Source organism: Ceratotherium simum, chromosome 17 (genome assembly GCF_057802395.1).
Source record: "Ceratotherium simum simum isolate JZ-2026a chromosome 17, ASM5780239v1, whole genome shotgun sequence".
Taxonomy (NCBI): domain Eukaryota; kingdom Metazoa; phylum Chordata; class Mammalia; order Perissodactyla; family Rhinocerotidae; genus Ceratotherium; species Ceratotherium simum.
The window spans coordinates 15165335-15178375 of NC_141916.1; the positions used below are offsets into that span (position 1 = coordinate 15165335).

Sequence of the window (13041 nt, forward strand, 5' to 3'; positions counted from 1 at the left end):
CAATTCATCTTCTAGATTATTTGCCCAAGTGAAATGAAAACTATGTCTCCACAATGATTTATAGCAACTTACGCATAATGGCCAAAAACTGGACACAGCCCAAATGTCCATCAACAGGTAAAAGGATAAACAAATTGTATCCATACCATGGAATAATATTCAGAAAAAATAGGAAATGAATTGCAGACATATGAAACAACACAGAGAAATCTCAAAAACATCATGAAGAGTGAAAGTGAAAAAAGAATACACACTGTATAGATTCTAATATACGGACCTCTGTAAAAGAAAAATCTAATCTGAAAAGCAGATCAGTGTTTCCCTGGGGCCAGGAGTTGGCGACGTAAGGATTGACTGGGGAAAAAAGGCACAGGGAACCTTTGGGGTGATGGAAGTTTTCTATGCTTTGATTGTGGTGGTTATTACACAGGTGTGTACATTTTTCAAACTTATTAAAATGTATGGGAAAAAATGTTTCCAAGTTCTCTTTCCAAAAAGGCTGTATTTAAATTAACATCAATTTAATTAAATTGAAGCTAAGATCAGTTAAGAAACTTGCCCAAGATCACAAAGCTAGTAAGGGATAGTACCAGAGTTAGAACCCAGAGCCCGTGATGTTCCTTCTATGCTACATGACCTCTAATCCTCTGTCTAGGTCTATGCTGCCTCATTTGCTAGAAGGGTCTTTCTACAACTCCTTCCTGCAACCCGGTTCCCACGGGATATAGCTGAGGTTCAATTTCAGCCACTCACACAACCAATGTCACTATACAAGCCTTATACTCTAAAGACAAGAATCAGAAGGGAATGGAATTAACATTTTTTGGCCTATTACTTTACTATATGCTAAACACTGAGCTAGATGTTTCCCATGCATTATCTCATTTAAATGTCACAAATACCATGTAGTAAATCCTATTTCCCCATTTTACAGATAGCAAAACTGGGATTCAAAGAGTTTCTTGTCTAAAGTCATACATCTTATAAGTGGTAGAGCTGAGATTTGAAACCAGCTCTGCCTGATTCAGAGCCTAGCTACTTTATAATGCACAATACTTCACTGTCTCTATTTCACTTCCTGCCCTAAATAAGCCATACCAAATGCCTTGGGCTTCAGAACTTGACCACTACAGCAACCAGAAAACGTCCTAAAATCTCCTTTGGACTCCCAAGTTTTCCTAGTAAGAGGCTTTTTTATATGCTTGCAGCATTCTTTCCACTACCTCCACCACTGCCTACCTTCTTCCTAACCACTACTCTCAGTTCCAAGATTAGTAACTTCTGACCTGGCCCCATTTCTCTCTTCATTGTGTGCTCTGATGAATGGCCTGGATTAGCTCCCTACGGTAGACGCAGGGCACCCAAGGCAGCGTCCCACACTCTTGTATCATCCGAAGAAATACTATAATACCATCACAAACTTGGATTGCTCAGATGGCTAAAATTTGTGTTACTTCTTGAATAAATAAATAACACATGTTCATTGCAGAAAAGTTAGAAAATACAGACAAGCATAACTTTAATTAGTTTTAAAACCCCTCTTAATCCCATCGGTCAGAAGTTCCCTTCTTCTTTATACATGCTTATCTATGTAAACATACATTTCAGGGACATCTTATGTCTTAAGCTGTATTGTAATTTGCTTTTACACTAAAGAACATGTGAAGAATATTTTTCCATGCCAATTAACATAAATATATATTATCATCTTCAACAGCTGCATAATATTCATTTATAAACATATACTCTAAACTTTTAACCAAACCTCTATTTATTGGATACATCAATTATCAGGTCGTCACTATCATAAATAATGCAATAGAGTACATTCTTGTACATATATCTTTGCACTTCTATCTGATTGTTTCCTTAAAACAAATTTCTAGAAGTAGAATTGCTACATTAAAAAGTATGTCTTTTCAAAATCATCCCATTTGCAACAACACGGATGGACCTGGAGGGTATCATGTTAAGTGAAATAAGCCAGAGAGAGAAAGACAAACACCGCATGATTTCACTCACATGTGGAATATAAACCAACACACAGGCAGAGAGAACTGTATGGTGGTTACCCGGGGCAAGAGGGTTGGGCTTGGGCACAGGGGTGAAGGGAGGCATGTATATGGTGACTGACAAACAATAATGTACAACCAAAATTTCACAATATTATAAACTATTATGACATCAATAAAAAAACTAAAATTAAAAAAGTATGTTTTTTTAAGACTTTTGAAACAGATTATCAATTTGCCCTTCAAAAACATTGGACTAAATAATTTTTTACAGTTTGCTTACATTGACAAAAATAGTACTTGCTCATTGTTTAAAACACAAATAAAATATCATCCATGTATTGTCACTACCAAACAGTGTTAACAATCAGACAAATCCAAATGGAAGGATATTCTGAAAAAGAACTAGTCTGGACTCTTCAAAAAGGTCAGCGTCATAAAAGACAAAAAAAAAAGCGGGAATTATTCTAGATTAAAGACTAAGGAGACATGACAACTAAATTCAATGTATGCTCCTTGAGACAACTAGAGGAATGGGAATATGGGCTATGTATTAACTAATAATATTGTAGCAATGTTACATTTCCTGAGTATGATAATTGTATTAGAGTTATGTAAGAAAATGTTCTTAGCAGATGTATGCTAAAGTATTTAGTGAGGGAAATGTCACGATGTCTGCAGCCAACTCAAATGGTCTGGAAAAAAATAAAGATAAGCAGACATGGCAAAATACTAACAAATGGGATATTCAGAAGAAGAATAGAACAATATTCATTGTACTACTCTTGGAATTTTTCAGTAGATTTGTAATAAAATATTGGGGAATAATATTTAAAAATTTGTAACTCAATACAAAAATGTATAGTTTAATAAATTAAAGCTGATCCTAATCCACCCACAAAGGCAGTTATTTTTAATAGTTTAATGTATAATATTCCAAATCTTTCTTATGTATGTACTAATACAACGTGTATGTAAGCTTATGTATCTTTTAAAATAAAAATATAACTGTATGATGCACTATTCTGCAACTCACTTTCATTTAACAGTGCAACTTAGGTATCCTTTCCTATCAGTACATCTTATTTTTTCAAGAAACAGTGTTAAGCAACATAAATGAACAACTACTAAAGCAGGAATAGCCTCCCAAGGACAGGGCCTACCCTGCGGACCTGGGCTAGAGAGCACTCACCCGAAATTCCATGACATCCACAAATGACTGGTAGTAGTTGGTGAGAAATCTAACTATCTCAGATTTTTCCCGATGTACTGGTCCTAAATGTTGCTGAGAGAAACACAAAACAAAATGAATTTTTCTAAAAAACACAAAATAAGAAGACAATTCATCAAAGTAACCCAAGAAGAATAGGGGTTATAAACTAAAACGTTCTTAAAGAGGCTTGAAATACACTGACAGACGAAGTTGGAAAATCTCTTGAAACAGACGAGATTCTCTATCTAGGTAGGATAGTTGTATACGATCCTGACTAGATAGAGTGCTAAATGAGAAGAAATTTCAAGGCCCCTTTCAGGCAAAGAGGTTTACTATTTATATCAAAATCAAAAAAAGCAGAATGAGAAGATGGTACAGATCAGATGGTAAGAAATCTAGGGCTAACATTTAACAAGGGAGAAGTAAGGGATATGCCACTAGATGCCTAAGTCTAAGACAATAGCAAGGAAACACTGAGTGCAAAACAGGAAGAACAATAAAATCTATACACTCTGCTGGGTTGTTAGAGCTATCTTCCTCCACAAGAACAAAGCATTCTCATGAATCTTGCAATGGAGAAAGGGGCAATGCTTTGCTCCAGCTCACCCCGGGAGAATCCCATTTTATTTCAGAATTCTCAAGACTACAACAAAGTGAAGACATGCGGTCGAGCTTAGGAAAACTAAAAGAAGGCTACTCCATCCTCTGCCAAGTTCAAAGAGAGACAGTCAAAAGAGGAGAGTTTGAGCCATCCAAGCATAGAGTTATTTCAGAGAAAGGAGGGAAGAGGGATCACATTCTCACCGTGCTGTTTCGGACGTCTATGGTGGGAAATTTCTTGTTGATATACTTGAGAGATGATTCCATGGACTTTTCCAGTAAGAAAGGTGGCTTGGATTTGGGGTCTGAACAAGTCTGAACAGATAAACCACACTGTATTTCAACCCCTCCTCCTGCCCCTCAGAAACATACCTCTTCCTGCATCATTCATTCTCATACAATCTGTCTTAGGAAAAGGGAATCTGGGAATTAACTACAAAAGCATAAGAGCAGGTCAGGAACGAGTTCCAGGACATTAAGCCAACCATCAGAAGAGCCGAATAACCTGGGGATCTTGCTTGCTGGGGAAAGCTTAAAGTCTGCTTGGCCCTAGCACAAAGAGGAAGCTCCCTGCCCCCGCTCCGCTGAAGCCGGAAGGAGTGAGACCAGCAGCTGCTCAGGACTTTGTGGGAGACTCAGTGTCACCATTATGTCCACTAGACAAGTATCTCATCCCAAAGGGCATTTACAGGAGACACGGGGCCAGAGAAACCTGGTGATTTGTCTTATTACAAAATGAACAGAAGTTCCCTCTCCTAAGTCCCCTATTTTCTCTTCCAGAAACTCCCTACTCCCACCCCTGTCTCCACCTCTTCACTTCCCTGGGCCCAGCTCCAGCCACCTCTTGCCACCAGCTTCTCCCAGTTCCACAGTTCACATCCTAAACACACACATACACAACCACAGCATGAACTGTCCCAGACTCTAAGTACCTCAGAAGGCACTTACCCTTTTTTTATCTAAATATCATATCTATTTTTTCCTTTTAGGGGAGTACTTCCATGGGAAAGTTTTTCCCAGAGACCCAACTTTGGATATCTGCAGAGTGTGGGGGATCAGCAATAAACAATAAGACCCAGAATCCTAGACCCCAGACCTTTATCCAAGTGACTCAGAACACAATTATTTCCCACCCCACCCCTACCCCCACACCCAGCAGAAAGCAGACACTCTCATTGAGGCGAGAATCATACCTAGAAAGGCGATGCCCTGAAAAAATGCCTCCCTTTCCACCTCCCAGCACTGGCTGGCCTTTATAATCAAGTGATTGAAGGCCAGTTAAAGCAGCAGGAGAAAGGAGGCCTCGGGGTTCCCTGCCCTACTATTGCTGGAATGATCAGTACTAGTCTAGTTGCTCATACTTACCTTCTTGATGTTATACATACGGATGAGAACCCCTTGACCCCGATCATTCAGGATAGTGAGCTTCTCTGCTAATTTATGCTGGTAGGCCGAGGTCAAAGACATGATGACCACCGAGAGAGAGGAGCGCCCAGACAGCAACGCCTGATCTCCCCAAACACTTTCAGCTTGGGTGCTGACACCCTCTGGGCGGAGGCACCCAGCCTGGTTGGTGCGCTGGTCTTCCTTTTGTCTCTGCTATTGGCTCATGGGTGAAAGCAGTCATTACGGCTCACAGGCCCTCAGAATCTTCTTGTGCTTCCTCTTGCACACTCAGCAGGCAAGACTTCCTCTTTCTAGCTGTGTAGCATTTTTGGTAAGACTGTGAAATGGGTGGAGGAGGGGGGAGGGACAGGCTTTCAAGGCTCTTCACAGTCTGGTACCAACCTTTTTGGCCTCAGCCCTCCACTAGTGTCCTATTACAAAGATCTACACCAGACAAATGAGCCTCCACCACCCGATTCCCATACACCTTTATACTTTCCCTCTTTAATATCCCTATCAGGAATGCCTATGTTATCCTCTACTGAACCTTAGGCCGATCCATCTTTTAGGGCCCAGATCAAATCCTAACTCCTCCTAATTACCCCACCCAATGTCAAATATTATCTATAACATTGTAATCCTTGTTATATTTTTAAGTGTATGTCTTATCTTCTCCAACTACATCATTAGCTGCTTAATGACAGGAATTGTATCTAATATTTCTTTATATCCCTCACAATGCTGTATTTCAGTGATTCTCAAAGTGTGGTCACATTAGCATCACCTGGAAACTAGTTACACATAAAAATTCTCAGCGCCCATCCCAGACCTACTGAATCTAAAACTCTGGGGTTGGATCTAGCACGCTGTGTTTTAACAAGCCCTCCAGATGATTCCAATGCACTGTCAAGTTTGAGAACCACTGCTCTAGTGCAATAGTTCTTAAAGATGCTTAAGAAACTGAGATCAATTCTATCCCCTGAGATTCAGGATTGGTAGGTCTGCAGTGGGGCCTAGAAGTCTGCATTTATAAGTACCCTAGGACGTTTTGGTGCAAATGTTCCATCGGACACATGTTAAGAAACACTGATCTAGAATACTACCTCTTGGACACAGTAGCCACTCAACAAATACACAGATTTACCTGTTGAATTATTCAGACTAAATTGGAAAATAGGCCCCATGAAGAAGAACCAAATTAACTGAGATTAACAAGGAGAAATTAATAATAGACTTTAAATCTTAAAAGGCTGGATGAATTTTAGCACTAAAATTTTCTTGCCATTCCAACCAGGCCTTAACTCCCTAACTCAAGAAAACCACCTCGCTTTCAAGTTTCTTTCTAGGCAAAAAGCAGAAGATCCTCAGAAAAATTCTAAATCAGAGTTGTCTTCATATTGACCTCCTTTCCAATAACTTTTCCCCACGTTTCAACCATTCCCACTTTCCATACCCAGGACTCTCACATTGTCCCAATAAATCCTGGGACAGAGGGAGAGGAGAGCTGATTAGCATTATTATTTGAGGAACTTAATATGTTTGCTCCCAAGAGAATGTATTTTTTAAAGAAACAAGAAGATCGAAATGCTTAACACATGACATTTCAAACATCTCTAAGGGAGACTTTGCATTTTTTGGAAAAATAGAATCTGCCTTCCGGTTTATTTACTGGATTGTGTCCCTAGAAAGCAATGGGCCTCACAAAAGGTGATATTGGTCCTGAAGATATGAATCACCTGCTGTTACCAAAGAAACGTAGGTTCTACTAACAAGATTTGTGGGATTTCTATTGGTCTTTCACCTTAATGGGGGCGAATAAAGAGCAGGCATCTTTATTCTCCCCCAGCATCTAGGAAGCTGAGCAGCAGTACAGCAGCCTTCTTACAGGTTAGTATAGTTCTACTAGATCTTTCTCACTTGCGTTTCTTATCTTCATCCTAAAAGTTTTGTTGAAGACCCTCCATACCAAGTCAATCTTATTTTCTGCTGTCCCCTAATACGTACTCCCCAACCTAGTGGGGCGTGTGCCATGTTCATTTCTGCCTTTCTCACTTCTATATGCTTTCCCTCTTGCTGACCCAAATCCTAGTCAACCTTCTGGATCTACCTCAAAATAGTCCCAAGTCCAGGCCTCGCTGAACTCCTACAGTTTGGTCTAGACCACATATTTTACATCTAAATCAGGTTTCACTTTTAATTGCCCATTTCATATTATACTGCCTCCTCAGCTGAACTGTAAGATTGCTGGACCCTGGAAACACTTATTTGCCTGTGCTTGGTATAAAGGAAAAGCCTACATTTTTGGCATCAGACAAACTTTGGGGCTCAAATGTAGTTGAGCACAGCAGGCTCAGCCTTATGACTTAGAGGCTAAGAGGTCAGGTTCTGGAGCCAGATAGCTTGGGTTCACATCCCAACTCGATCACTTAGCAGCTCTGACTCAGTTTCCCTGTCTGTAAAATGGAGATATTGATACTAGTTCCTCTCTCATAAGGATATTTTGTGTATTAAATAAGTTACTACACGTAAAGTGATGACCTAGTTATTACAATGTACCAGATATTTTAAGTGCCCTACATGTATTACTTCAAATAATGTTAATAATGGTACTCAAACACTTACTAGCTTTGTAACTTTAGGCTCTCTCCACCGAGTTGGTTTTCTAATCTATAAAATGGTGGTAATCCCTCATACAACTGTGGAAATTATTACTATATGAAATGCATATGTAAACGTATGGCCCAAGACTGGTACTCTGGATTAGGAATGCCAAAAACAAAAAATTTTGTTTTTTTGTTTTTTTGTTTTTTTTTAGTATGTAGTGAGCTTACATCACTTTCTGTGGAATTCCATTTGGCATCTCATAAAGTAAAAGGCCAGGTTTAAAGATGGGACTAATCATGCTGGCTGGTATACTTTAGAGAAACTTCATTGGAAAGATATGCAGCAGTTCCTCCTGGAAACTCGAGAAATCCTTCTAAGCATAGTTTAATTACCCCAGAACAGGGCCTAGTAACCCTGGCTACAAATCAGAATCCCCTGTGGAACTCTTTTAAAGCCACAGTTAGCCAGACCCCATTCATGAAGGTTCTAATCCAATAGTTCTGGAGTGAGGCTAAAGGACCTATTACTTTAAAACTACTCAGTGATTCTCATGCACAACCAGGATTGAGAACCACTTCTCCAAGACTTAACTATGACATCAAAAACTTCCAAACCTCTGAGAAACCATAGAACATATGGTGGGAGAGGAGGAACTGAGTAGCTTGCACAGAAAGCTGATTCACATCACTTAACTGAAAGGTACTGTGCCTTCCCGCTCCTCAAACTTCAGCTATTTGCCTTGTTTTGCCATACAGGATTGTCTTCCTCTTCAAGGGACACTTCCCTTTGGATTCTTGAGAGACACTGCTTCAAGAATAAGGGAGGTCTCAAGAGCCTTCAGACTAGGTTTAAGTGTCAAGGTTAGAATACTCTTGCCAAGTCTAACACGATTAAACCACATAGTCTTGGCCTCTCTACATAGGATATTCAGCTATCAATAATTAGGTGAATGATCCAAGGTCACCAATTCTCGCTGCCTATTCTGAATGAATAGGCCTTCATCGCTGCCATCCTTATGAATCTGGTCAAACTTCATACTTTTCTAGGCTGCTGGCTAAAATAAGGGTTTGGAGTTATCTAAAGGCTACATTTAGATATTAAAGCTCTTTTTCCATTATCTTTACATCTAAAGATAACTATACAATATTGGATTATACGCAGCCTTCTATTTTCCAGAGAGCAAATTCACTTCATATTAAGTGTTCATGGCACGGCTCTAATATAATCATTAATATGCAGTGTAAGCTTCAAAGAACCACCGTGGCCTGTATTCCTGAAACGTATCTGAGTCTAAATCCCTGGACTTAATCACCTAATGCCCTCAGGAAAATCTGACATTTAACTGTCTAGCTCTGTGCCCTTTGTCTATGCCCTAGGCATGATGCACAGCAGAATTGAAATGGGCTTTTCTATCCCTACTGCGTATGCTAGTCTGCCTTGATCTTTTTTCCCCCCAACAGACCATGCTGTCCCTGCTTTGCAGAAATCGCAGCTGTAGCTGTTACCGGGAAATTTGGGAGTCCCTGAAGTGAAACTCCGCTAGGATAGCTCAAGACAGCTAGCCATAAGGGAAAGTAGGCCTCCTATTGGCAGTAAAATGCGGCAGATTTGAGATGGTGTATTCTTAGTTCACTTCTAGGAGTCTTCATTTGTTAATACCTACAACTTGAGAGATTTCAGACTGACATTCTCAGATAATTATAAGGTAGCCCGAACCTGAACATACTACTGTTCATTCTTCCAATCCCCTCTCCCCAAAAGCGTCTGTGCTGACCTATCTGACAAATAGCATCCTCGTTTGGCAAAGAGCTTAATTTAGATAGGTTTGGTGAAGAGATGGGAGGGAGCAATGCTGAACAGTGAGGGAACCAGCTGCCCCAGGCTTGCTTTCTCCAGCACTCAATCTTATGGTGTTAAACTTCATCTTACCCGACTGCTGTGAGTTTTCCAAGGAAACCTCCCTGTTTAATACTCTATTCGGGGGCAAAGCACTCTAGTAAAAACAACCTATAAGACCAAAAAATATGTACAAATGCTAATTTTTGGTCTTCCAAGGCATATAAGCAGCGAATTTCTCCTATTATCTAACTGGCTAGGCTATTGTGTTAGTGATCCAAAATTTTCATAGGTAAGACTCAAGATACCCATATATTTCACACCACTCTTTTGATAACAGAAAATAGGCCTATGTCAAGGCTACTGATCTTAAATGTTGATATTTTCTTTGCCAACCCATGCTTCCTGCTATTGAGGCCTCATGGAGCCAGAAGCCATAGAAATATGTCCTTACGACCCAAACCACAGGATGCCAGCCAGCAGGTTACAGTACCACCTGGCAGCATGTAGAAAGGTAAGTTTTCCTGATAAGAACTGTTAGGTCACTGGAGGGAGAAAAGTAAGCTCAGACTATAAAAGTTTAAAGACTTTTTTAAAAAAAGAACAAGCTTCTGACCACACATAGCATCTGGCAGTTCTTCATGTTGAATATGGTATGTCTTCCGCACTCCCAGAAAGGAATGGAAGGTGGAATACATGCAAAACCTAACAGCCATTTAACAAGAACTTTTTCCTTCTAGAAAAATCCAAAGATAGCTAAAAAGATGGCTAACTGCAAATATAATGCTTGTCATGTGGTCCCAATCAAAAGGCTCAAGGAACATGAGGCTAACTGTATCAACAGAACTGCTGTAGATGATGGTAAGTTTTTTATTTGGGGGGCAGATAAGTGACCATCAAGTTCTATTGTCCCCTGCCCTCCATGTTTTATAGCCATGGAAGTCTTAGCCAAATGAGAGAAATAAAAAACAAAAGGAAGTTTCTACTCTGTTTCTATAACTTCTGGTCTGCTTTATTTCAGAGCCATTTCACCTTCCAAACATTATTTCTCCATGTTTGGAACCAAATGAAAAACTTGCTAATGCTGCCAATCAGATTCCTGACCCTGACATCTGGAATGTAGGTGAGCAATGGTGAAACAGTGGACATAGTCCTAAATGAAGGCTTGGACTCTATGTCCTTCATAGCTAATAAGGACTGCAGCCCTGAATAATTAAGTCTTGATACTCCTCCCACAAAATCCTTCACCAAAACAATCAAAATAGTAAATCTGGAAATTTCATCTGTCTTGAGATGCAACCCAGTAAAAAGGAGTCTAATTAAAATCTAAATTCACTTACAACAGTTAAAAGATTCTTCTTATCTTACAAATACCTGGTCACTTTCCATAGGAAAAACTACTGGTATAATACTGAAACTTGTAATCTGAAAGGTTGGGATTTATCCTATCTCAAGTAACATCGTTGCTCTAGGATGCCGTATGTTACAGTGGAGAACTCACTAACTTTTCAGTCAGATCTAGGGTCAACTATCTGCTCTGGCCTTAGGAAGAAGTTACTTCTCAAACACATCTTCCTCATCTATAAAAGGAATAATATCTACCTTATAAGGTAGATCAATATTAAAAATATATGTTAGAACAATGCAAGCTCTTTTAACAGATAAAGTCCAAATTGTGTTAATATCATGGTTTAATACAACAGAAGTTTTCCTTGTATATAATCCCAATGCAAGTCTTCAGTGGGGTGGTGATTCAAGAACACAGGTTCTTTTCATCTTGTGACTGTCACCTTCCACACTTGGCTTCCCAGCTGCCACAAAGAGAGAATGGAGAAGGTGCAGCTGCCTCTTAACCACCTCAGCCCAGAAGAGAATACTTCCACTCACATTCCAAAACTAGTCACATGACCGTACCTAAATGTAAGGACGGTGGGAATGTCATCCCTGGCAGAGCAGCCACTTCCCAGTAACAACTATGGAAGGGAAACTCAAATCTCTGCTGCCAGCTGGCCTTCTCCACAACAATGTAGAAATGCTTAGTACTTGTTATTTCTTCTTGCTTTCTTTCTAGATAACACACATCATTCTTCATTTGTTCTTAAGACATTTGCTCCCAAAATGCTGGTTTGTGAAAGGTAAGATAAGTCATCTTATAGAAGTTATTGGAATAGAGAACTGAATACCTTTAAGTTGGACTCTTAAAGTGAGATGGCCACAAGGTCCTAGGTGTGGCAGATGCCTAAGCTTTCATTACAAATTTTAAAAGAGCTGTATTCATGGGCCCTGAGTACTTCCATTCCCTAAGGCTCCACTCAGGACTTGAATCCATGAAGGACTTAATTACACAAGGTTCTTGATTCTGTGTAAGATTTTCAAGGAATAAAAAACCAATTCCTAAAACTAGGAAGAGAAAAGAATTAGTATACTATACTGAACCGGATCAGGATCCCCAACCAAACAAGCTTGAAGGGCACATCCAGGAGTTAGGGGAGCCATCAATGAAGTTACCCACCACATACACTGGGGAAGGGAAGTGCAAAGGAACTACATAAGGCAGAAAATCACACAAAATCAAACACAAAATAGGATGTTTTCACACAAAATAGCACAAAATCAATAATTCCTAGTCTGACATTTAGTAATATCAACTATTTTTGATAAAGTAGCTTTAATCTCCTAGAACTAGTTATCTAGACTAATTCTCTAGTTCTGGTTTCCAACTAACTTCCCTCTTTTGGTCATCTCCTACAGTGACTCAAGAGACATAAAAAAAGAGACTATGGAGGATAAACATCCCAACAACTATAAGTCCTGGAGAAAAGGTAGAGTAACTTTTTAAACTAATATCGTAGTTTTAACATATATTAACATAGTTCTTAACACATTAACATAGTTTTAACTTATATCACTAATGTTCTATTCTATATCTTCAAATATTCTTAGACAAGATTTTTTTCTTTAAAAAATAAACATATCATATTTTCTATTCTAAGTCCTCTTTCCCTCCTCGAAAGAATGCAGGGAAATTCCTAATGGCTTTAAATCAGACTCTAGAGAAAGAGCTGTCTAGAACTCTATTTGAAATGCTACTCACACACATCAAGCTTATGTCTTCCATAAAAATACTTGCTATCAAAACGATACTACCTCAATGTTCTCTTTCTACCCATAGGTCAGAAAAACTGATGGAGTTGTGGATTAAAGAGCCAGAAGATGGAAGATTTATTAAAATCTTTTCAAAACTTTGGGGAAATCTTAACTGTCAAGTTTTAGATAACAACTCTGATCATTATTGGCATCTTAAAATGTTTTTATTTAAATAAAGAATATTTTTCCTATGACAAGCTTCATTTTGCTTTTTATTCTTCCTTGTTTTTATATCCTCTTTGT

At 39.1% G+C, this 13041-nt stretch overlaps 2 protein-coding genes across 2 annotated transcripts in view; one reads left to right on the top strand and one right to left on the bottom strand.

The window, feature by feature from the left end:
• Positions 1-5364, bottom strand: part of NCKAP1L (NCK associated protein 1 like) — a 38827-nt gene extending 33463 nt beyond the window's left edge. Inside the window, exons 1-3 of the mRNA XM_004429161.3 lie at positions 5191-5364; positions 4030-4140; positions 3205-3297 (exon numbers count right to left, since the gene is read on the bottom strand). Coding sequence (XP_004429218.1) covers positions 3205-3297; positions 4030-4140; positions 5191-5292 — 306 coding nt within the window. The 5' untranslated portion in view covers positions 5293-5364. The remainder of the gene's footprint in view (positions 1-3204; positions 3298-4029; positions 4141-5190) is intronic.
• Positions 5365-10072: 4708 nt separating this feature from the next.
• LOC106801651 (gametocyte-specific factor 1-like) lies at positions 10073-12490 on the top strand. Its single transcript, XM_087442001.1, has 5 exons — positions 10073-10165; positions 10392-10512; positions 10673-10774; positions 11723-11786; positions 12403-12490. Exons 1-5 carry the CDS (start codon positions 10073-10075, stop codon positions 12488-12490), a joined length of 468 nt encoding a protein of 155 aa, XP_087298127.1.
• The last annotated feature ends 551 nt before the right edge of the window (positions 12491-13041 follow it).

Excerpts from the sequence above, each read along its gene's own strand:
- LOC106801651 (XM_087442001.1), top strand. The coding sequence starts at position 10,073 with ATGGAGCCAGAAGCCATAGAAATATGTCCTTACGACCCAAACCACAGG. Across the intron at positions 10,513-10,672 it reads CAGAACTGCTGTAGATGATG|AGCCATTTCACCTTCCAAAC; the intron begins GTAAGTTTTTTA and ends GCTTTATTTCAG. Across the intron at positions 10,775-11,722 it reads CCCTGACATCTGGAATGTAG|ATAACACACATCATTCTTCA; the intron begins GTGAGCAATGGT and ends CTTTCTTTCTAG.